General features: G+C 44.8%; 1 protein-coding gene across 2 annotated transcripts; it reads left to right on the top strand.

Moving 5' to 3' along the window:
* Positions 1-651: 651 nt before the first annotated feature.
* SUCLG1 (succinate-CoA ligase GDP/ADP-forming subunit alpha) lies at positions 652-21,819 on the top strand (the record flags this gene model as incomplete). Of its 2 annotated transcripts, none has more annotated exons than XM_083458951.1 (9): positions 652-804; positions 6,270-6,368; positions 8,279-8,395; positions 8,592-8,804; positions 10,779-10,836; positions 12,101-12,184; positions 14,034-14,185; positions 17,392-17,580; positions 19,574-21,819. In XM_083458951.1, the coding sequence occupies 9 exons, from the start codon at positions 652-654 to the stop codon at positions 19,598-19,600; spliced, it is 1,092 nt and encodes a 363-aa protein (XP_083315077.1). In that variant the 3' UTR covers positions 19,601-21,819. The 2 variants fall into 2 exon arrangements, with proteins under 2 accessions (XP_083315077.1, XP_083315078.1); XM_083458952.1 differs by having other exon boundaries at positions 661-804; positions 6,265-6,368.
* Between the last annotated feature and the right edge of the window lie 1,602 nt (positions 21,820-23,421).

Below are 23,421 nucleotides of genomic sequence, written 5' to 3'. Positions count from 1 at the left end.
AGAGGTAAATTCTATTAGGCTTCATTGGACTTTGATCATTGGGTCTGGGACTTACAGCCATGCACCACACTCACATGCACGCTTACTCAGGAGTAAACCTAGCCGGATACAATGGGGCTTAACTTCAGGTAAGAGTGCATGGGGTTTTCTGGCAGCAAGCAATGCCTGCAAACCTATGCACACTTATTTGGGAGTAAACCTCATTTGAACGCACCGGGATTCCCAAGGAAGCCTGCATATGAGCAGACTGCAGCGCTATGGAATTTTGTATTTAATTCCCAGCTGAGCAATATGCCTCCCTTAAGGGCGCAGCGAACCACCCAACTACCATTGAGCGCAACCATATGCCTTTCAACGCGAGAACTACAGCCCCCACAACCCCTTGCGCCAGCGTGGAACGCTTCGGGAGGCCGGGGTCCTCCGCTCCCATTGGCTTTCCCACCGCGGCTGCCCTGGCTTCCGCCTGCCTCTCTTGCCCTTCGAGTCCTCTCGGATACAGCCTCCAGCCAGGGAAACCTTGCCCCGAAATAAGCAAATCACGCCCGTACCGTGACAGGCCGCTTACCCACCTCTGCTCTTCCATATATGTATATACACAAACTTCTCTTGTCAGGCGCTTGCATGGTGTGCCTGCAGAAGCCCCTCTGGCGCATGCGCACCGGGTTGCGATGTCGTGACAGGAAGGGGCCGGCCTCGCAAGGCCCCCCCTTGTCATTGGCAGCCAGGGCGAAGGCGCCGGGGCGATGTCTTGCTGCGGGAGCGGCGCCGTGGGCGCGCGAGGCCTCGGCCGCCTCCTCCTGCTCCGTGAGTGAGGGTCGGCCGTCGGGGGGCGGGGCCAGGCCGGTGGAGGCGGGGCCAACGGGAAGGGGGGTCTCGTCACGTGACGCTGAACTACTTTTCCTCCCCCCTAAATTTAACCCTTATCTCTGTCCTTTTCGGGGTGGGGGGTTCCTCTCTCCCCCCCCTTTCTGTTCTGAAATGGAATTAAAGGTAAGGGAAGCAGGTATAGATATTGCACGTTCGGAGAATTTGCAACAATACAAATAATAATAATAGTCATTTATACCCCGCCCATCTGACTGAGTTTCCCCAGCCATTCTGGGCGGCTTCCACCAAAAGATTAAAAATACATTAAAACATAAGTAATTAAAAACTTCCCTAAACAGGGCTCCCTTCAAATAATAATAATAATAGTAATAATAATAAATTTCATTTATACCCCGCCCTCCCCAGCCAAGACCGGGCTCAGGGCGGCTAACAACCGCTAATAAAAACAAGTTGATTAAAATACAATTTAAAAAACAAGATTAAAATACAACATTAAAACATTAAGATGCAGCCTCTTCACAGGAGGAGAAGGGAAAAAGAAAGAGGGGAAGGGGATCAAGTTGATTCCAAGCCAAAGGCCAGGCGGAACAACTCTGTCTTACAGGCCCTGCAGAAAGAAATCAGATCCTGCAGGGCCCTGGTCTCATGAGGCAGAGCGTTCCACCAGTGTTGAAAAGGCCCTGGCTCTGGTTGAGGCTAATCTGACTTCCTTAGGGCCTGGGACCTCTAGGGTGTTGTTATTTATGGATCTTAAGGTCCTCCGTAGGGCATAGCAGGAGATGAGTTAAGAGCTGTCCTTGGCGACAAATACATAAAACATGTAGGGCTGTATATGAATTCAATAAATGCCAATAATGATAATGTGGGGGGTTTGGGGGGGGGGGAGAACCTCAGTTACTTGATTTAGTGGGTGGTTGCTGCCTCCCCTCTAACTTCCTTAGGGCCCGTGTCTGCATATCAAAGCCACAGCTCAGCAATACCTCAAGGATCACCTCTTTCTATATGAACCTACCGGGATCCTGAGATCATCTTCTGTGGCTCTCCTTCGTGTGCCTCTTTGAGAGCTCCGGAGGGTGGCAACACAAGAACAGGGCCTTTTCTGCAGTTGCTCCCCATCTATGGAAAGCTCTCCCCATGGAAATTCACCTGGCACCTTCGTTGTACACCTTTTTACCAGGCCTTTGGGTGATATGATTGACATCCTATGCCCTTTTTAAAATGTGGCTCTTTTTGGTGTGTGTGTTATTGGATTATTGTTTTTATTTTGATTTTATATATTGTGATCTTTTCTGTGAACCGTCCTGAGACCTCCGGGTATAGGGCGGTACCGTATTTTTCGCCCTATAGGACGCACTTTTTCCCCTCCAAAAATGAAGGGGAAATGTGTGTGCGTCCTATGGGGCGAATGCACCCCTCTCGCTCTCCAGGCTTCAGGAAGCTATCCGCAAGTCTTGCAAGCCCGGCGGGATGTCCCGCGGGCTCTCAAGGCTTGCGGGCAGCAGCCTGCAGCCCAAAAGCTCGGGGGACAGCGGGGAGGCGCAGCGCCGCCACCCCGCTATTCCCCGACCTGATCTGGAGGCTGGGGGGGGGGGAGAAGCAAGCTTGCTTCTCCCCCCGCCAGCCCCACAAACTCGGGGGACAGCGGGGCAAGCTGTCCCTGAAGGCAGAAGAGGGAGACGGAGCGCTCTGTCTCCCTCTTCTAGCTTGGGGATGGCTGCGCAAAGCCTCTGCAGGGCAGCGGAGTGCGCTGCCCCACAGAGGCTAGGGAGGCTGTCCCTGAAGGCAGAAGAGGGAGACGGAGTGCTCCGCCTCCCTCTTCTAGCTTGGGGATGGCTGCGCAAACCTGGGGGGGGGGAATAAATTTTCCCCCTTGATTTCCCCCCCAAAAAACTAGGTGCGTCCTATGGGCCGGTGCGTCCTATGGGGCGAAAAATACGGTATATAAATTCAATAATCAATCAATCAATCATATAAAGTCAATCAATTAATAAGCAAGCTATGGGGTGTGTGGTAGCCAGGGTGTTTCCCCCCAGTGGGGCATCCTTGAGGCTCCCAGCCTCTGTGTGCATGCAAATACACATGGGAATTTGTGCCAAACTGAGTCTTTGACCTGGGTGGATTAAAGCCTAGTTATGTGAATTTATACTTCCATCGGTGCAGAAGTTCAGCCATTTGGTCGCTCGCTGGGGAAAGATGGTTTGAGCATCTTGCACCCATCCTGGTCCGACTGTGCTGGCTTCCACTCAGCTTCTGGGCCCAATTCAAAGTGCTGGTTTAGAACTAGAAAGCCTTAAATGGATCAGGACCACAGTACCTCAAGGTCAGCCTCTCCCTATATGAACTGACCTGGACCCAGTGATCATCCTCAGAGGTCTTTCTTCGTTTGCCTCTTCCGCAGGAGGTCTGGAGGGCGGCAACATGAGAAGGCGACCTTTTCTGTGGTCCCTCCCTGTTTGTGGAAGGCTCTCTCCCTCTCGCCTGGTGCCATCATGACATTTAGGTTCTATCGATCTCAATAAAACACTAGTTTCCGGATTGGGCTGGGCTAATTTTGCCTGGGAATTTTAGTTCCAGTGGCATAGCTAGGCGTGAGCCCCAGATCTTCTTCTTCTTCTTTTTTTTTTTTTTTTGCTTCACCCCAGATCTCCGCCTTCTTCCCACCTTGTAAGAATTACTGTTATTAAACCTTTTTGCTTCCATAGTCACTGGGCATGCTGCAAAGCATAGTGGCACCTGGCATCTTAAGTTGATCTGAGCCCTAAATTTTTATCTGTAGATTTAAAATAAGGACTTAGGAAGTTGGGACACGGGTGGCACTGTGGGTTAAACCACAAAGCCTAGGGCTTGCCGATCGGAAGGTCGGCGGTTTGAATCCCCATGACGGGGTGAGCTCCCGTTGCTCGGTCCCTGCTCCTGCCAACCTAGCAGTTTGAAAGCACGTCAAAGTGCAAGTAGATAAATAGGTACCGCTCTGGCGAGAAGGTAAACGGCATTTCCGTGCGCTGCTCTGGTTCGCCAGAAGCGGCTTAGTCATGCTGGCCACATACGCTGGCTCCCTCGGCCAGTAAAGCGAGATGAGCGCCGCAACCCCAGAGTCGTCCGCAACTGGACCTAATGGTCAGGGGTCCCTTTACCTTACTTAGGAAAATAGGAAGCTGTCTTATATCGAGTCATACCCTTGATCCATCTACCTTAGTGTTGTCTACACTAAGGCTCTCCGGGGTTTCAGAAAGGGCTTTCCAAGTCCAAAGATGCTTCAGAGGAGGAGGAGGGGCTTGAACCTGCAACCTTTGCCATGCAAAAATGTGCTCTGCCTATGAGTTGCAGCCCTTCGCTGTAACACAGCTGGTTAACTTCAAATGTATGCAAGCATGTGTTTGTGGCATGCTTGTACCGCAAAATCTTCCACTCCCGTTGGGTTGTTTTGTTTGTTGCCTGGGCACTCATTGGTGCAGATCTTAATTCCCCAGACCACACACTCAGTGCTACCTCGGAATTAAAAATACCGTAGTTAAACACTTTGCTGCTCCTTGAGATGTATTCCCCCTCTTCCATTAAACTAAAAGCAAACAACCAAATATCCCAGTTAAAATAAAAACCACAGGCCATGTGAGGTTTGGTGCGTAGTTAAATTCTTACTGGAGGAAAGGCACCTCATCTCAACCATAATTGCTTTTTATGGCTTTATAGCTATAGTTTAACAATGAGAAAACCAAGAGTACACATTTGCAGTGGAACAACATAATGAAAGTTGAGTGGCGCCTTTCTGCATACTCTCATACTTTCTTTTGTTCCTGGATGTATTCCTGGGTGCTGTTCACGTTTGCCTGGATGAAGAGTGTAGAATTTTTAAAAAGGTGCCTGTGTTTTGCACGTTTCCTTCTTCTTCTCTCTCTCTCCTCCCCCCTCCCTCTTTTTGGAGTTTCATGAGATACCATCAGTTTTTCTCTTTTGATTGCATCCTTTGCTGTCCCTGCATGAGCAGAATGGACTTTTGCTTGTGAAACGGAACCTCACCTCCCTTTTCTCTTCTTGCATGTACACGGAATCTGCTGGGGGGGGGAGGGATTTGGGGACCCTCTGGAGCAGATTTGAGGGGTGCACGGGGTTGAGGGTGGTGCAGAAGGGAGGATGATAAAATCCCATTGGCCAAGGGAACATTCACTCACGCAGCATTGGATTCCACCCAGTTTATATGCATCTATCTAGTTTGACCAACATGAGTTTTTACTGAGTTCTTAGTAAACAGCTGTAACTTGTGGTTGCAGCCCAAAAAACCCCTCCCCCTCTCCAGTCTCCTGGCATGTGCAGGGGTTGAACACTGCAGACACGTATCTGCTTAAACTAGAGCACAATGAACAATGCTGGTTTATAGCAATTGCTATAGTAATTAGTTTTGTGAGTCTCAGAACTTGTTTGGTGAAGTTAATATTTCAGGATGATGGGTGTATAGCGCCCACCCATTCTGGAGTTCATTGGTACTAGAATACTTGGATTTAAGCCCATTGATTCAATTGTGCCATCTTAAAACTAAAGCATTTCAGCTTTATTAGATTGTTGATAACCCTAATTAGAGCTAATTAGGAGTTTCATGGGCTCTGAGCCATCCCTAACTGCTTTTTGAATGACAGGTACTCGCACTTGTGCAAAAGGAAGCGCATGGTTTCGAATACCGGCCCTTACACATTTTAGATTTCATTCTCTTGCTGTTGAAAATCCAAATTTGGCGGGGCGGGGGGTGGGGAGGAAGAAGCATATGACCTGATGTGTTGGAACACAAATTATAAATTATTATTGGGGCCTGAATGAAGTTTATGATTTCTTCCTTATACTGCAAATGTTAGGGTCCAGTTAAAATGTGATTGCTAGAACCTATCCTCTAAGGTTTAAAGAACAAGGCAGAACTATTTGCAAAAGGGCTTTGAAGCAGCACCCAGCAGGATTGAAAGTCTCCACTCATCAGCTGATAAGCGAAGACTTTAGTCCCGCTCCCTGCCATGATCTCAGCAGGATTCAATCCCGCACTGATGAGAATGGGTCAAATACTGCTGCTTTTGCTGCACATGTCAATTCCATGTGGTGAACTGACACAATCAGTCAGTGCAGAATTGAACACCGACCATCAGCTGATGTCACCCATCATTCAGAGTGATGTCAGCTAATTGGCAGATGGACATGGTTTTGGAAAAATAGCATCGTGCTCTGAAAGTTACTTTGGTAATTGCTTTTGAAAGCTCCTATTCTTTCAATAAAATTGTTTGAGTTAATATTAAAGGTGCAATGATCTTTCTTTTTCCTTTTTAAAAAGCAGACTAACATGGTTGTCCTGTAATTTGTCAAAAAAAAGTATGATAAAGTTTAATTTTCTGAGTTGTGCATTTATCCTGCGTTCACAAAATAAGGCGATCGAGCTTTTTCTGTATTTTTTTCCCCTAGTGCAGAAAAATGGGGTACGGCATTGTTCCTATTTGGCCACACGAAAGAATCTTTACATCACTAAAGACACAAAGGTCGTTTGTCAGGGTTTTACCGGCAAACAGGTATGTGTTTGGCTGTACCTTTCTCATACTGTTGAAGAGTGGTTTTCAAACTGGGTTTGAGGAGCCCTGGGGTTCCTTCGGTGAACTTTGCAATGGTCCATTAGCAAGATTTGGCATGGCAGACCAGCTTCCTTGAAAGATAGCTTGCTGCTGCTGCTGTTTGTCTTCCCCTGCAATGCACAGCTGGGATGAAGTTTCTGGTATATTCTAGGACATGTTCCCAGCTTGTACAGAGCACTGGCTGCAAATGGCATATTGTAGCTTATTGTGAATGTGCAGTTGTGCTGGCTGTTAAAGAGGAGATCTCAGTCACTTTGCACCTCCCCAGACTTTTTAGGTCTCCTTGGCAGTGAAGCCAAGGTTTGAGTTCATGAGTTCTCTGAATCCAGGATTGTGGTTAAGGTCTCTCCTGAATCACAAACGGTAGCCAATGTTTGTTCGATGGTTTCAGGTCTTGTTTAAGAAGGAGACACCTTAACCACGATCCCAGGTTCAGAAGACGTGCTAAGTCAATCCTTGATGTCCCACACTGACCCATACACCCCCCTCCCAGCCTGGCGTCAAAATTGGGTGGTGCAACACCTCCTCTTACCTACTCAGAAGAAGGAGAGGCATTCGGCAGAGCCTGTGGAGGAGCTAAAAGGCTGCAAGCTCTTCTCTAGGAGCCAGCGTAGTTCTGCAGTCACATTGAGCCATGTGACGTATGAACCATACCAGTGCTGCCCCATAGGCCTAACCACTTACCTGCACTCAGTAAGAACTGGGCATTCAGTAAGACGTTTGGGGGCACCAGGTCTTCTGATACACACATGGATTTGTTGTTAGGAAGGCTGATGTTTGTGGGGATCCCTGGAGGTAGAATAACATCACCATCATAAGAGGCCTGCTGGGTTACAGCGAAGGACCGCAGTAGCTAACTAGATGCTCCTGAGATCTTCCGAGTGTGAAGGCAGCATCGCTCCTTTTTTCCCAATGTGGGGCTCAGACCCTAATACTAAGAGTTTCCTGCTCTACTGACTGAGCTAGTGGATTGGGAGAAGACTTAGTCCAACTAATAGTAGTGCCCAAGGTCATGGAAGGTTAGTTTTATGTTGTATATGTGTTGTAATTAGAACTGGTTGACAGATCTAGTTCTGAAACCATTGTTCAAGTTGTAAACGTCAGTACAAACTAGAGGAAACACATTGTTTTGTTCTCCTGCATACAGTTTGTATCTGCCTATACTGCAAATGGTGTCTTCTATTTATAGCTTCTCATGCCACACTTAATGTTTGGAATGCTGATCCATCATGGGGCACAGAAATGAAGCTGTGCCTTAGTTCTAGAACGCAGTAGGGCATATTCCTTGTCTGTTAACTTGTGGATTTTTCTGCTTTCGACTTTTCAGTTTTTAAGGAAAGCAGCAGAATTGACCTTGGGAGAATTTGGTTTAGTCCAGGAGTGAGGAGCTTGTGGTTCTGCAGTTATCATTGGACTTCCATTAATCCCAGCCAGCATAATGGTCAGAAGTCATGGAATTGTAGTCCAAAAACATCTGGAGGGACACATGTTCCTTATCCCTAGTTTAGTCCAAGGCCCAGACTTACTATACAGAATTTACTGTTTAGAACAATTGAATGCTATATCTCTGTTTGGACTGTGCCACTTAATATTGCAGGTTTGAGATGGCACATTTACATGCTTCCCAGGCTTGATAAAAATAGCCAAGCATTTATTCCTCTGCACTTAGAAATCTAGCACCTCATGCTAGTAGCGTATGCTTGATTTTTTAAAAAAATTGGATCATGGTTACTGACTCTCATGCAGCTCCCATTTCTTTCACTGGCCTTGTGCAGGAGAAGTCTAGCTTTGGATCACTTTTGTCCTCCTATCTTAACCTAGTTTTTGTTATGTTTGATTTTCTCTTGCAGGGTACCTTTCACAGTCAACAGGCGTTGGAATATGGCACCAATCTAGTAGGAGGGATTTCTCCTGGCAAAGGGGGCAAAACTCACTTGGGGCTTCCGGTCTTTAACTCCGTGAGGGAGGTAATAATATATTGCTATATGAGAACTGATCCCACATTGTGGCTACATCCAGGCTAGATCATCTAAATGTTTCACCAAATAGTCGTGCAGTAGAAAGCAAATTTCAGCTTCTAATGCTGAGAATATTCTTTTGGCATGCCAAGCAACTTGAAAGATTGATGATTTCTTCTTTTTTTTAAATGTAATTGTATCTTAGGCTAAAGAGAAAACGGGTGCTTCTGCCTCTGCAATATATGTGCCGCCACCATTTGCTGCCGCCGCCATCAATGAAGCCATTGACGCAGAAATCCCCCTCGTTGTGTGCATTACAGAAGGTATTCCCCAGCAGGACATGGTGCGTGTCAAACACAGATTGCTTCGTCAGGACAAGACTCGGCTCGTTGGCCCAAATTGCCCAGGAGTGATCAACGTAAGGGCTCAAGTGAAGTTAAAACTAGTGGAGATCTTCTTGAGAGAGTAGAAGCCTATATATTTTGGCTAAAGGCAAGCGTGCCGCCTGATTAACATACTTTCCTGTATTGTAGGCACCATCCTGGTGAGCTGTAGTGTTCTCCCAGTGTTATGTGACTCCACTTTCCAGCTTCCCTGACCATTTTTTAAAATATATATGTATATAATTTTTATTAAATTTTCTGTTTTACAATTTAGAATACTCATTTTTACATCCTTAAGATATCAATGACTTCCCTTCTCTTTCCATGGTTCATTTTGCATATCATAAATCCTTGCGTATTTTACATAAACTAAACCATTCAGTATTCCATTATTACATCCATCAAAACTTATTTACGCTGTTGAATTTATCTTAACGCTGCCAACATCTTAAAGTGTACACAATTCTCCCCCATATATTCAATAAACATTTTCCAATCTTCTCTAAACTTACGTTCTTCTTGTTCTCTAATTCTGTATGTTAAGTCTGCAAGCTGTGCATATTCCTCAGCTTAAGTTGCCATTTTTCTTTAGTTGGGACCTCACTCGTTTGCCATTTTTTGTTCTAACGAGACATGGGCCGCAGTAGTGACATACTCAGCTTCCCTGACCATTTGCCATGCTTGCTGCACGCTGATGGGATGTGTAGTCCAACAGCACTGAGAGGGCCACAGATTTCCCATCTTTGATCCAGCTAATGCAGTGCAGTATGTGATGTCTTAGATTTGTAAACTCATGTTCAAAACCCCACTTGTCACTATCCCTTAACCCAGGCAGTATTATAGTGTTACTGTGAGATCAAAGCAGAATGTGTTTTTATATTCTGTTGGAAGCCGCCCAGAGTGGCTGGGGTAACGCAATCAGATGGGCAGGGTATGTGGAAAACGAGTTGGGTCCCAGCTAAAGAAGAATGTCAACTTAAGCCGACAGAATATGCGCAGCTTGCAGATTTAACATACAGTGGTACCTCAGGTTACAAATGCTTCGGGTTATGAACGCCTCAGGTTACAAACTCAGCTATCTCGGAAGTAGTATGTCGGGTTGCGAACTTTGCCCCCGAATGAGAACGGAAACTGCGTGCTGGCAGCATGGTGGCAGCGGGAGGCCCCATTAGTGAAAGCGCGCCTCAGGTTAAGAATGGTTTTGGGTTAAAGAACAGACCTCTGGAACGAATTAAGTTCGTAACCCGAGCTACCACTGTAAAGAATTAGAGAACAAGAAGAACATACGTTTAGAGAAGATTGGAAAACGTTTATTGAATATATGGGGGGGGGGATTGGGGACACCTGAAAACCTTGGCGGTGTTAAGATAAATTCAACAGTGTAAATAAGGTTTGATGGATGTATAAATGGAATACTGAATGGTTTAGTTTTTGTAAAATATGCAGGAATCTGGGATATGCAAAACGAACCATGGAAGGAGAAGAAAGGAAGTCATTGATATTGTAAGGATGTTAAAATGGGCATTTTAGTATGACAAAAAATTAATAAAAAATTATATAGAAAAGATGGATGGGGTACAAATAAAATAATAATAAGAACTACTACTACTACTACTACTATAATGAAAAACCAACCTTTTCCAAACTTCGTTTTGGGGACCCCTGGAGCTTAATAATGAGAAGATCAGCTTTCTCGCACCGTGCCTTGCATGCTGCAGCTGATCTTTCTGGAGTCATGGGGACAGTGTGCTCTGTTCATGCAAGGCGTAGCAAACACTCCATAAGGATTGACAGCATACCCTCTTCCATCAGCATCTGGAGTGGCTACCTCTGCCCTGGAACATGCTCCACAATCCCGTGCATAGTACAAAGGACTTGCAGCAAGTTCAGAGGCCGCTTTGGGCAGGCTTGAGACACTGGGAAGGAGTCTTATAGAGGAAGGTTGCGGTGGTGACTTCGGATAAGTGTATGAAATGATGCTGATCACGTTTTTTTTTTTTTTTTTTTAGCCTGGAGAATGTAAAATTGGTATCATGCCTGGCCACATTCACAAGAAAGGAAGAATTGGTAAGATCTCAAAGATTTTTCTGGTGTGTTTTCGAAAAATAACAACAACAACAACAATAATAACAAAAACCTGCAATTGTATTTGCTCTAATACAATAGAGTGTGCATTTGGCTTAACACCCTAGCCTTCAAGATATTAGTCAATGTTGACGACATCTTCAATTTCATGAGAGGTTTATTTTTAAACCTCTTGTGAGCCTTGGAGACTTTTGAGTAACAACCAACTAACAAGTTTAAATAATAATAATAATAATAATAATAATAATAATAATAATAATAATAATAATGAAAATAAGAATGACACAGTGCTGAATTCATTGGATTGGACATACCCACCACCTTTTGATTTGGCAGGTCCTGTGCAGGAACTATAACAGAGGCAGGCTTGAAGCAGCAGACCCTGCTTCAGGGACAAATTCAAATAAAACACATGTGCCATCTTGCCATATTTGCTAGGGCCAAGTCCTCCCATGCAGAACCCAGAGTCTTCGGAGGGGGAAATCGGAATGGCAGTCTTCTGAGTAAGGCCCAACTGAGCCCAGTCTTGAAATATCCAACCAAGTCTGCCCTTAGTTTGCAGCCTGTGTTAAGTGTGAACCCATGCCATGACATATGCACGCTTCAAAAGAGAGATAACCCCCAGGTTGGCTTGAGTGCTCTCTCCCCAACCTAAGGATTGGATTTTAGATTCCTCAAGTGGCGATGCGCTGTTATTTTCGCACATGCAACAAAGGCAGGCACTTCATATAAAAACGATTTGCCATATGGGCGAGCATTATATCGAAACCCAAACGCCATGCCCTTTTAAATGGGCAGTTTCAAAGTTGACTGCTGTCCTCTTTTAAGTTTCAAACAGTGGTTGATAACACAATGGGCTTTGCTGAGTTATTGTGGGGTTTGATTTCTTCAATGTCACAATCAGGACACCCTCCTGCACACTCTACACTTTTGAATAAGTAAACTCCAGACAATGGGAAATCTTTGCAAAGCTGCTCTTGGTGTGGGGCCTATACTTCAGGGGCTGCTGGTATAATGCTCCTACTTTGCTGTTACGTTGCATTGTGTGGCTCAGGAATCTCTAGTGTAACTTAACTTACATGATCTTCACCTTATGGCAAGAATACTTTTTGAATGTTATGTGCTGATCATGAAATTAGAACTTACAAGGTTCAAAGGTCAGCTTGTTACGTAAGTTGCTATATATAAATTTGTATATCTATCTATATATCTTTTTTCTTTCTTTTCTCCTTTCCTTACCCTTCAGGTATTGTGTCGAGATCTGGCACTCTGACGTACGAAGCTGTTCATCAGACAACTCAAGTTGGACTGGGACAATCCTTCTGTGTTGGTGGGTTTGAGAGAGGCTCAGTCAGTGTGTAAGAAAATACATATGATCTTAGAAACCACTTAAGAAATGCTAACTCACATCCCACTTTGCATTAAATGTGCGTTTTGCAGTAGTGCTAAACCAAATTGCCCCCCATGGCAACCTGTGAACAGGGTGGGGAGACACAACTGGGGAGGTTCAATCTGATGACGGGCCACAAATGGATGAATTATATGGCTGAGAGTTCAGTTTTGCAAGTGAGTGTGAAAGATCAGTCTCTGTTAGAAGAGGAGATGAGTGAATCTTCACTCTTTTATCCTGTATCTGTTTTGGCATCCCTTTGGTTCTACTCTGGTTGAATCCCAGAATTTCAGATTTAGGAAGTTCAGGCTGTAGTTTGCACATGTCTCCCAAACTGGTGTTATTGTGCAAATAAAAAGAAAGAGTTGCCTTCGGAAATTCATTTTCTAATTTACATTCGGCGTGTTGATTGAAAAGAGGCAGAAAAGGAAGCAGGAATTCTCTCTCACTTGACTTAAAAAATTCTGGCAGTTTACCTCTGGAACAGTTAACTGAGTCTGACATTTTGAGTTCTGCTCTGGTAAATGTGCCCAGCACAAGAGAATTTCAACACCAGGGTGAGAATCCAGAAGAGGAGGATTTCATAAGTTCCCAAAGGTTTTATCTTATTTTAACTGCTACAAATGAAGGTGAGGCCTTAAGCCAAGTCTTAGATACTGCATTCCTCCTTCAAAGTTGTAGCCTGCTGAAGGATTGCCATGGTAGCCTTAGGCCTTGGGTACCAACTCCTGTGCTAAAAGAGGGTATTCATAAATACGATTTGTGCTAAATGTGTAATGAAAAGGAAAGGAATGATGCTTCAATCTTCTTTTAACTTAATCTGAGGGCTGTATCCTTCACAATTTTTGCTGGAAACAGATTGTGATTTTACATCATTTTGGTAATTCTGCATCTACCGTAACTGAATATATGGGGTTATGCCCAACTAACTTCTATGCAAAGTTGACCCATCAAAATTAACTGACCAAAGCAAATAATGTACCTTAATTTCAGTGGGTCTGCTCAGAATATGAGTAACATTGGCTACCATACAAAATGTTTCCCTCAGCTTTTTTGGTTGGTGCTTGCAGCCATTTTCCAACCTGTCGGGCAGCATCCGTCAAAGTAGTTGCACTTGCGCAAGGTTTTCCATTTTCACAATGGAACTTTCCCTCTCCTCTCCCTGGGCACCTTCTTCACCTTCCCCAAATCTGCTTCCAACCCCTGGAACAGGGGAAGGGAACAGAGTGGGAAGGGAAGTTCCTATACAGAGGCAAAGATCCTTGCTCTGGCAGGACTACTTCATTGGAGAATGCTCTGTATCACAAGGTACAAGTTGGGAACTGGCTTAAAGATCTGTGAAAAGGCAACTTAAAATCTCTGCATGTAAAGGTTGTGGTTTAGCCCTTTGGAGGCATAGATATTTACATGTAAAAGGCCCCAAATTCAATCCACAAGATCCCTTCTTAAAGGTTTGCAGGTCATAGGGTTAAGAATGACTTCTCTTGAGAACCTGTCAACATAGATGGTTTCAAGGCAGCTGCTTATATTTTATAACTCACTTTTTATTAGCCATATACCAACTTTTTGTTGTCCTTTTCTGAAACCAGAAATATTGGTAGGGGCAGAGCTGAACGACCCGATTGCCAGCTATCTAATAGCTGAAATGACGCTCCAAGACTGTTTGTTATCCTTAACTGAAAGTGGGCAACTCAAGTTGGTGGTCCTGAAAGTTCTGCTGCCCCTATTAGTGGAATTGGTCTCTGGAAGAAATGTGCTGCTCTTAATAGGACTCTTTGAAACCTTTCAGGCATCGGAGGAGACCCATTCAATGGAACAAATTTTATTGACTGCCTGGATGTCTTCCTGAAGGATCCGCACACCGAAGGAATTATACTGATAGGCGAGATTGGTGGAAACGCAGAAGAGGATGCCGCTCAGTTCCTTAGGGAAAACAATTCTGTAAGCTTAAATGTTTTGAGAGTGTGTCTCCTGTGCACATTCTGCTTATTGAGGAAGGAGGAGGGATAACCGTTTTAAAAGTTCATCTGTTTGTATTCCACTCTTTTAAAGTCAATGGGTTGGGTCGAAAGAGTCCCCTTGGAAGGAATTTACACCCCTCACTAGAATGTTGCACGAGGAAGATGAAGGTAAATCCCAAAGATGTACTTATGTGACCTCCTAAGTATAAGAACTGAGGTTGCTTCTAGATGGCATGTATGTTGGAACATTCATCCTGATTCCTTTGCATAAAATTTGCAGAGAGGTTATGTGATGTCGCATTTAGCAGTGCATTTTCCTGTCCCTTTCCTTGCCCAATGTGGGTTTGTTGCACACAAGCACCAGATCAACTATAACTCTGCGACCTGCATTTGCCACTGTGCAGTTGTATCCCACCGACAAAATAGCTGCCATCCAGAAGCATCGCAAATCCCTTTTCATCACTCAAACGAAAGTTGTCTATAGTACAATTAAGTACACCAAGCTCAGCAGAGAGATTAATCAATAACCTTTTGAAAGCCTGGCATTTGCAGGGTAAAAGCATTAAGTGGTTGTTACATGCGGCTACATATTTGCTAACTCCTCACTGTTCCCCATTAAACATGATGGAAATAATGATGTAAGACTACCTCACCAAATGGAAAGGAAGATTCACCTATAAATTTAGCCCATGGGCTCATTTCCGATGGTACCATTTTGCAGCAAATACTGCAGTTCCCCAAATTTCCTATGCAGGCAAATGGGCAATGAGTGAGTGAAATTTGCTCATGCAACCAGACAGCCCACAAACTTGGGAATGGTTCACAGAATTGAGAGTTGTGTGTGTGGATTACTTATTTGTGACATACAGGTGGTATTCAGAAGCTAATCGGCATGACTTAACATATGTGTGGGGACGCGGGTGGCGCTGTGCTCTAAACCACTGAACCTAGGGCTTGCCGATCAGAAGGTCGGCAGCTCGAATCCCCGCAACAGGGTGAGCTCCTCTTGCTTGTGTCAGCATCGCCTTTGAGCCAGTGCTACCAACTGGACTCATCCACTTCAGCCCCGACTGGGCTAGGTGAGCTGGGTAGCACTTCCAGAGACCACCTTCTGCACAGGAACAGGTCGAAGTGCTGTGGACTCACAGCTTAGAGTTGTGAGCACCGGATTCACTTCCACAAGAAGACAGTCGTCACACAGCAGAGTATAGCAGAGCATAAACGACTCGGAGAGCAGCTCTGTAGATTATCTTCTTTATTCTATCTACAACTATAATACACAACTATATACAGAGCTAAATGAGGTCTAAACGAAAAATGCTGAACTGCAGTGTCTTAGCAGCAACCTTATATATACACACGATCTCTCTCTAACACTCAGTCTCTCTCTATCCGACACTTTGATGTGAGGCTGGAGCGGAATAAGTAGAGAGCAGAAACCGCCCCCTCCTCTCTGGAGAATCAGCAGAGAACATCAGCAGATTCTTGGATATGGGAGGGGTGAAATCTCCTCAGCTCAGTCCCAGCTCCTGCTAACCTAGCAGTTCGAAAGCACGTCAAAGTGCAAGTAGATAAATAGGTACTGCTCTGGCGGGAAGGTAAATGGTGTTTCTGTGTTCTGCTCTGGTTTCGCCAGAAGCGGCTTAGTCATGCTGGCCACATGACCCGGAAAATCTGCGGACAAACACCAGCTCCCTCGGGCAGTAAAACAAGATGAACGCTGCAACCTCAAAGTCGTTTGCAACTGGACTTAACTGTCGGGTCCTTTACCTTTACCTTTTTTTAACGTATGTGCATTTTAATTTCAGTGGGTCTACAATGAGTAGGACTTGGCTGAATATCACCCGCAGTGTTGCATGAATTGTTTTAGGGGCAGCTTTTAAGGCTTTCAGAATCTGTGTTTGTCCCATAAGGAAAAAGTAATACCTGATCCAGATGGGTTTTTTTGCGCACAGTCACATTTTACTTGGAATTGATTTCCCATGTTTGTGGAATATGTTGCCAGGAAGCTGTGGTCAAGTCGATAGGTGGCCAGAGTTGCATGATTGTTTCTCTGGAAACTCTTGAGGTTTCTTGAATAACTGGACCAGTCCCAGGAGCTTCTTCAAGGCCACAAAACATGGCTAGATTTGGATTTTGGTTTCTTGAGTCAGCCTTTGCACATCATTCTTCACTCAAAAGCTTTTATGGCCCAGCTACTACACATCTACAGTGGTAGCTCTGTTTAAGAACTTAATTCGTTCTGGCGTCTCATTCTTAACCTGAAACTGTTCTTAACCTGGTAAAGTGCTAATGGGGCCTCCCACTGCCGCTGCACCACTGCTGCACAATTTCTGTTCTCATCCTGAAGCAAAGTACTTAACCCGAGGTACTATTTCTGGGTTAGTGGAGTCTGTAACCTGAAGCGTCTGTAACCCGAGGTACCACTGTACTTCAGTTTTACACTTTGGCTTGCAAAACAATTCGCAAACGGCACCAAAGATGAAATTGTAACTGTAATCATTATCCCCTCTCCCCCAAAGTGGACTTTTTTTTTTGGTATATCTACCGCAGGAGCTGGCTTCTAAAATCAAAACTACTTAAATATTTCCTTGGTGGCCTATACATGAGCTATACAAGCTTGATCCTTATGGGAATTTTGTTGCACTCACTTCCTTCCTTTTCTCTGCCCAGAACTCTCAGGCCGTTTCCTTATCTCTGCCCCTAATCCTCAGGCTGGTGCTTCAGCGTGGATGTCTTTTCTTGTCCAAACGCGCCAATAATAATAAGGGGTGATATGATAGCCATGTTCAAATATAGAAAAGGATGTCACATAGAGGAGGGAGAAAGGTTGTTTTCTGCTGCTCCAGAGAAGCGGACATGGAGCAATGGATCCAAACTACAAGAAAGAAGATTCCACCTAAACATTAGGAAGAACTTCCTGACAGTAAGAGCTGTTGGACAGTGGAATTTGCTGCCAAGGAGTGTGGTGGAGTCTCCTCCTTTGGAGGTCTTTAAGCAGAGGCTTGACAACCATATGTCAGGAGTGCTCTGATGGTGTTTCCTGCTTGGCAGGGGGTTGGACTCGATGGCCCTTGTGGTCTCTTCCAACTCTATGATTCTATGAATAACTGTGCTCACTGGGGTAGTTGCAACTCTGCTTTCTCTCTCTCGCCTCTCTATTAAATGATTCCTCTTTCGTCACAGGGTCCAGACGCCAAGCCAGTCGTCTCGTTTATAGCTGGAGTCACCGCTCCTCCAGGCAGAAGGATGGGCCACGCGGGGGCTATCATTGCTGGTGGGAAAGGTGGAGCGAAAGAGAAAATTGCTGCCCTACAGAATGCTGGCGTTGTCGTCAGTATGTCTCCTGCTCAGCTGGGCTCTACTATATACAAGGTTAGTTCAGCAGCCATTTAGAAGTTCAAGGACACAGTGCTGCTCCTCTGCAACTTAAAGGCAATGGAGCTTGCCAGGATGTTGCCAGAAACATTGGGCACTGTGAAATACGTTCTGCTTCATTCCTATGAACGAGGTTTTTGTTGGGTTGGGTTTCTTTCAATGCAACAAGCGTGGTAGAAGTTTGCAGATTTAGGTTGTTGGACATGAACAAGGGATACTTGGGTTCAGATTCCCACTCGGCCACTAGGGCTGGGCAATCTGGTTTTCAACGTCATGATATATCACCATCATCATGTATGTCAAGTATGAATGCTAGGCCCAAAAAAAGATGGCGAATTCGCAAGGCATGATATGCTGGCAGGTGAAGCGGGAAACTGGTTTTTTCAAGGAAAAATGTATAACTGTGTCCAAAAGAATATTGGTTTTGCTTAATGAAAGCAAAAATCCCCTGATAAAAACAGGACGGAACTGGCGATGAACAACAGTAATAAATATCCTTTGAAAAGAACAAAGACAAGGAGGAACTGATGGTGGGCCACGGACAGATGATAAAGGCCTGAAACACGTTGTATGTATTTCTGAGGTACAACAGCAAAGGTGATGTGGTGGTCCAGAAGGAGAACAGGAGGAGGGTGGCAGAAACTCAGTTGTTCTAAAAGCCAGCCGATAGACGTCAAGGGGTAAGAAGACTATAAAAAGGGCACTCTGCTTACCCTCAGCGTGGTAACTTGGTTTTTTGGAAATCCGGAGAGGCAACTGATATCCCGTATGCTATAGGACTTTCAATAAGACAGGTCGGAGACCAGATTTGGGTTTACACACCTTTCATGTAACATTTATTTCATATAGTCAAGTATACATTAATAAATTGGTACCAAGAGGTTCAAACACTCACACATTCACTCAAATATTCACACAAGGTCCTTCACATGGGTTGATCAATGTAAGAGCTGTGGGTGTTGGATTGTAGCGCTGGTCCCAGCAACCCTGAGGGTAAGCAGACTGCCCTTTTTTTTATTATTATTACTGTTGTTCATCGCCAGTTCCATCCTGTTTTTATCAGGGGATTTTTGCTTTCATTAAGCAAAACCAATGTTCTTTTGGACACAGTTATACATTTTTCCTTGATAAAACCAGTTTCTCAGACAGGAACGAAGATTTGGAGATAGGCTTCAGTGGTCCAGACTACGGGGAGCCCAGAAAAATTAGTAATTACAATTTGGACTATAATTTGGTCACTTTTTTATTTTTGTTTGTCGTTTTTAATTGGATTGGATTATGGTGTGGATATGATGATTGGCTGTTTTTATTGGAAAATCAATAAAAATGATTTTTTTTAAAAAAAAGATAAAACCAGTTTCTTACTTCGCCTGTCAGCATATCATGCCTTGCGAATTCTCCATCTTCTTTTGGGCCTAACATTCATACTTGACATATACCGATATCTCACTGTGTCTGATACAAGGATGGAGCTGCGCGGAGGCATTGGCTGGCTTCACGGCTTTTCCCGCATCATGATTTTTGGCGGCGCCTGCTCTTGTTAATCGCTGGGCCCTACAGGAGGCGGGAGAGAGCTGAGCTGGCAGAGTTTACAGCGGCTCTTTTCCCCTTGCAATGTGGGTTAGGAAAAATAGCGAAAGTCATAGTTGGGACATCGAAGATTGCAGTCAGTTTGCCAAAAGTTGCCACGGACCCTCAGAAGCTGCTCAGAGTCTAAAGCTGTCAGTTGAGCTCCCTGCAGTGAAGCGTCCTGGCCTCTCTGTGATAACAGAGTATGTTCCTAGTGTTCTCCAGCTACGTCACTGCCAGCCCATTGTGACCCCGAAAACAGGCCAGCCAATGCCATTGAGAAGCGCAGAGCGGCCAGAGAGGGGCCAGGTTATGGAAGAGATTGCAGATGTTAAAGGTGGTAAACTCTGGCAGAAAGGATGGTTTGGCAAATGCTTGTCCCAACTCTAATTAAACCTTGCCTCCGTCTTTATCCCTCAAGGAGTTTGAGAAGAGGAAAATGCTGTGAGAGGAGGAGGAGGAGGGGATCCGTCCGAACATGCCACTGCAGAAATATCACCTCCCTCTGTGCTGCTCACCTGCTGATTTTTCTTTTCTCGAATATAATTGACAACGGTCTTCTGAATTCAGCTTTAAAGCCATCAGGTTTCATTTCAGTGGCTCCTTTGTCCAGACATAATTGTACATCATAGCAAACGAATAAATCTACCACTAAACTTGATTATTTGAAATCCTGGAGCTTGGTAGCTTTTTCTTACAACTTTCCTCAAATCACTTTATTAAAACTCTTTAACTATCTGGAAGCTTTAAGAATGGATATACTTTAAAGTAAAACTGCTTTTTGTTTCTGCTATGGGCTTTTCAGCTTTTATTTTTGATGGACAGTTGTCCTTGACATAGAAATTGGTGCCAAATCCTATTGGTCTAGTACATCAGGCAGAGCTTAGTGGCCTGCAAACGAATCATTAAGCTTTGCTGAGTTAGGTCCAGCACTGGTGGCAATCACAGATATCTTCAGGAGGGAACTGTAATGTATGCAGCTTTCACAAAACACCGAATTTATTCACCAGCAATGCAGTGAGGTCTGAAGACTCAGTTGGAAGTAGTAGAGTGGTCTTCGCCAACCTGCTGCCCTCCAGATATTTTGAACTGCAGCTGCTGTTAATCCTAGCCTCCATTAGCCTTGTTGTCATCAACTCCAGCACTTCGTGGGCATGCTGGCTAGGACAGGTGGGAGTTATAGTCCAGTGTACCTGTAGGGTGCCAGGTTGGCAGAGGCTGTAAGTGGTGCCTGAGGCCAGCTCTGTCTCTCTCACACTGTGTCCAGATGTTTTATCTGAATGCCAAGCCCTGCCCATATTGTACGGGTAGGTGGGGCTGTAGCTTTTAGATCAACTTGCATAGATGGAAATGATTTAAAACACACTCCAAAGTGCATGCAGGGAGAGCAAAGAGTAGTGTTCTCCCGGGATGTTTTTAATTGTTTCATTGATCTGCAAATGCTTTAGCAAAAGGCGTACTGGGTCTGTCCCATGGCAAGTGACCTTAAGCCATCTGAGTTGCATTCTGGGAGGGACAAGGCGATGGCAAGGTTGGTGCGGTGCAAGGATGCCAGCGGAGCCAATCCTGGCAACACGTTTACACCACACCAACCTCGCCACTGCACCAACCTCACGACCGCTTGCCCCTCTCCATCCTGGTGTGCAAGAGTGACTCAGCCACAGAACCCCACTACTTGCTATAGGCAATTTGCTGCAGCCATGACAAATCTGATATTTTCCCTGTCCGCTTCTTGAAAACAAGCCACTGTCCATTGGATGATGGCAGGTCCTTGATTTTTACTAAATGGATCTCTTATTATTTCTAAAGCATGTAATAAGGAGTTCTGTGTATAGTTACTCAGAAGCAACTGCTGCTGTTGGTATCCTCCAAAATGTATTTTCTCCTAAGCTGATTCCAGCAGTCATGCGGACTTCATACATAAATCCTGCTTCAGAAAAAGTCCTTTCATAGCCCTTGTGTTTTTCTTTTTTTAGGTTCTGCCCCCTTTGCTTTTGTCTCTGTGCTGCTTTCCCTTTAATTGCAAACTGCTTGTGCAATTTTCTGTGTGGGCTGTCAACAACATGGACTTCAGTTGCAAAATGTCTGAGCGGAACAATGCATTTCCTCATTTATAAAAAAAGCCTGATTTTCACCTTCTTTTTACTATTAGTATTTTCACCTTGAAAGTTTTTATGGTTCCAAAGAGCCACACGGCAAATTCTGAAGCCCATGAGGTGTTTAACCTCCCTGGCCATCAGTCTGTGAAATGGGAGGAAGTTTCAGCTATTCAAAGGCACGAAGTATCGAGGACCCCCCCCCCATGGGCGTGTCTAAAGGTGGTTCTTTTCCATCGCAACCGTAGTTATCCCGAGAGAAGATTTATTTATACCTCTTTGTACAATGCTGGCCTAATACTCTTGCTCTTACTTGTGTTGTACCCTAGCTTTTTCTGTGCAACTGCTAATGAGTTACTGCAGCTTTTCAAAAAGAGAGAGAGAGAGAGAGAATCTACCGGAGTATATTTTCTGCAAATAATTACCAATGATTCTCTGCTGACAAGTTTTGCTACTTACAGGCATACATAAAATGTTACGCTCGTAAATGAGCTTTACGAGCTATAGCGGAATTTGATGGTGTTTCGGTTTGCTTTCATTATGAACGGAAATAAAATCAAGTAACGCAAAACGGAGCTGGTTGCTTGTGTAGATTGGGGTACCTTTAAAAAGAAAGCCAATCTGTAAAGGAGGACCTTTGGGAAAGGGGGAAGACGGAGGAGGGCTGAGAACCTGTGGATATGATTTTCAAAATGTCGGTGTTGCTCGTTTTTACCAAACATACCCAAAGTGCTTTCTGTATACAAATTGAGACCGATTCCCAGCTTGCTCTTGTCCACTGCCTGCCTTTCGTGGGAAAACGAAAATGACAAATTTTGAGCCCATCTCAAAGTGCCAGTGTCATTCTTAATTAAAAAGTGTGGCAGGCTCTGGTAATTCAATGCTGAGGGACTTGCACTCTGTGCAGACTCAGAGACTGCATGCCCCCTGAGTGAACCATGCAAGCATAGAATTTCGCATTACCGAAAATGACAGCTTGCAAGATTTCTGGGGTTTTTTGGGGGTTGGGGTTGGGGAATGCTACTAGGAGTCAAGGCTGTGATGGAAGTATGTGGGTGCAATCCAGCGCAGAGAACCAGCTCTAAATGTCCTGTTGGAACAAGTTAGAATGCTTGAGGGTGTCCCTTGTGAATAGCCATTGAAATCAATGGACAAACAGCTTAACATCATTAAATTTTTGAATATAATGAATGTTGGATATCACCTCTCTAACAATCCAACCCATCGTGTATGTTGTTTTTTTTAAAAAAGCAAAAATTATTTTGGGGGAGTAGGGTCCTAACTGGAGTTTGCTCATTTGCTTTTGAGTTCAACAGTAGCTGCTGACTCTAGCGACACTAACTAGAAACAACATAAGGAGCTATATCTGAGCCAGTGGTCCATCTAGCACAATATTTTATGTACTGATTGGTGTTCCAGGGTTTCAGGTGGGGAACGGCTCTGGTTCTACCTGGAGATCATAGAATTGTAGAGTTTGAAGGAACCACAAGGATCATCTAGTCCAACCTCCTGCAATACAGTAATCTTTTGCCCAATGTGGGGCTCAAACTCATGATCCTGAGATTAATAGTCTCATGTTCTACAGACTGAGCTATCCCTGCATTCCACACACCCCTTCCCCCAGGAGCAGCTGTATTCAGGTATACATTTCCCATGCTGCAGATTAGGGTTGCCATGTGTCCTCCTTTACAGAGAACTATTATCTGTTTGAAAGGATGTCATAGGAAGCTGTCATACACTGAGTCAAGACTGTTGATCCCTCTAGCCTGTATTGTCTACCCTGAATGGCAGCAGCTCTCCATTTCAGACATCCCCAGCCTTTTGCAGGAGATGCCTGGAGATTGACATTGGCATCTTTTGCATGTGGAGAAGGTGCTCTGCCACTGAGCTTTGCCCTTCTCCAAAGGGAAGATAACGCTTGTTCTCTTTTCTGCCCACGTCAAGCAACATGGAGCTCAAAGCCGGGGGTGTGATGTTATTAGCACGATACTGTGACCATTGGTCTCTGGAAGTCTTACTTCCTGCCCTCAACTGCTAGGCAACACAGAAGAAGGGGAATCCATATAGGTCCTGTCCATAGTTACTGAAGGGATCCTGAGACTCATCCACACGCTGCAACACAGGAATCACAACTAAGAATCCCTGGCAGATGGCCATCTAACCTGTGCTTAGA

Source organism: Podarcis liolepis (assembly GCF_965112155.1).
Source record: "Podarcis liolepis genome assembly, chromosome: 9".
NCBI classification, from domain to species: domain Eukaryota; kingdom Metazoa; phylum Chordata; class Lepidosauria; order Squamata; family Lacertidae; genus Podarcis; species Podarcis liolepis.
This window is presented reverse-complemented; position numbering and strand designations above follow the sequence as displayed.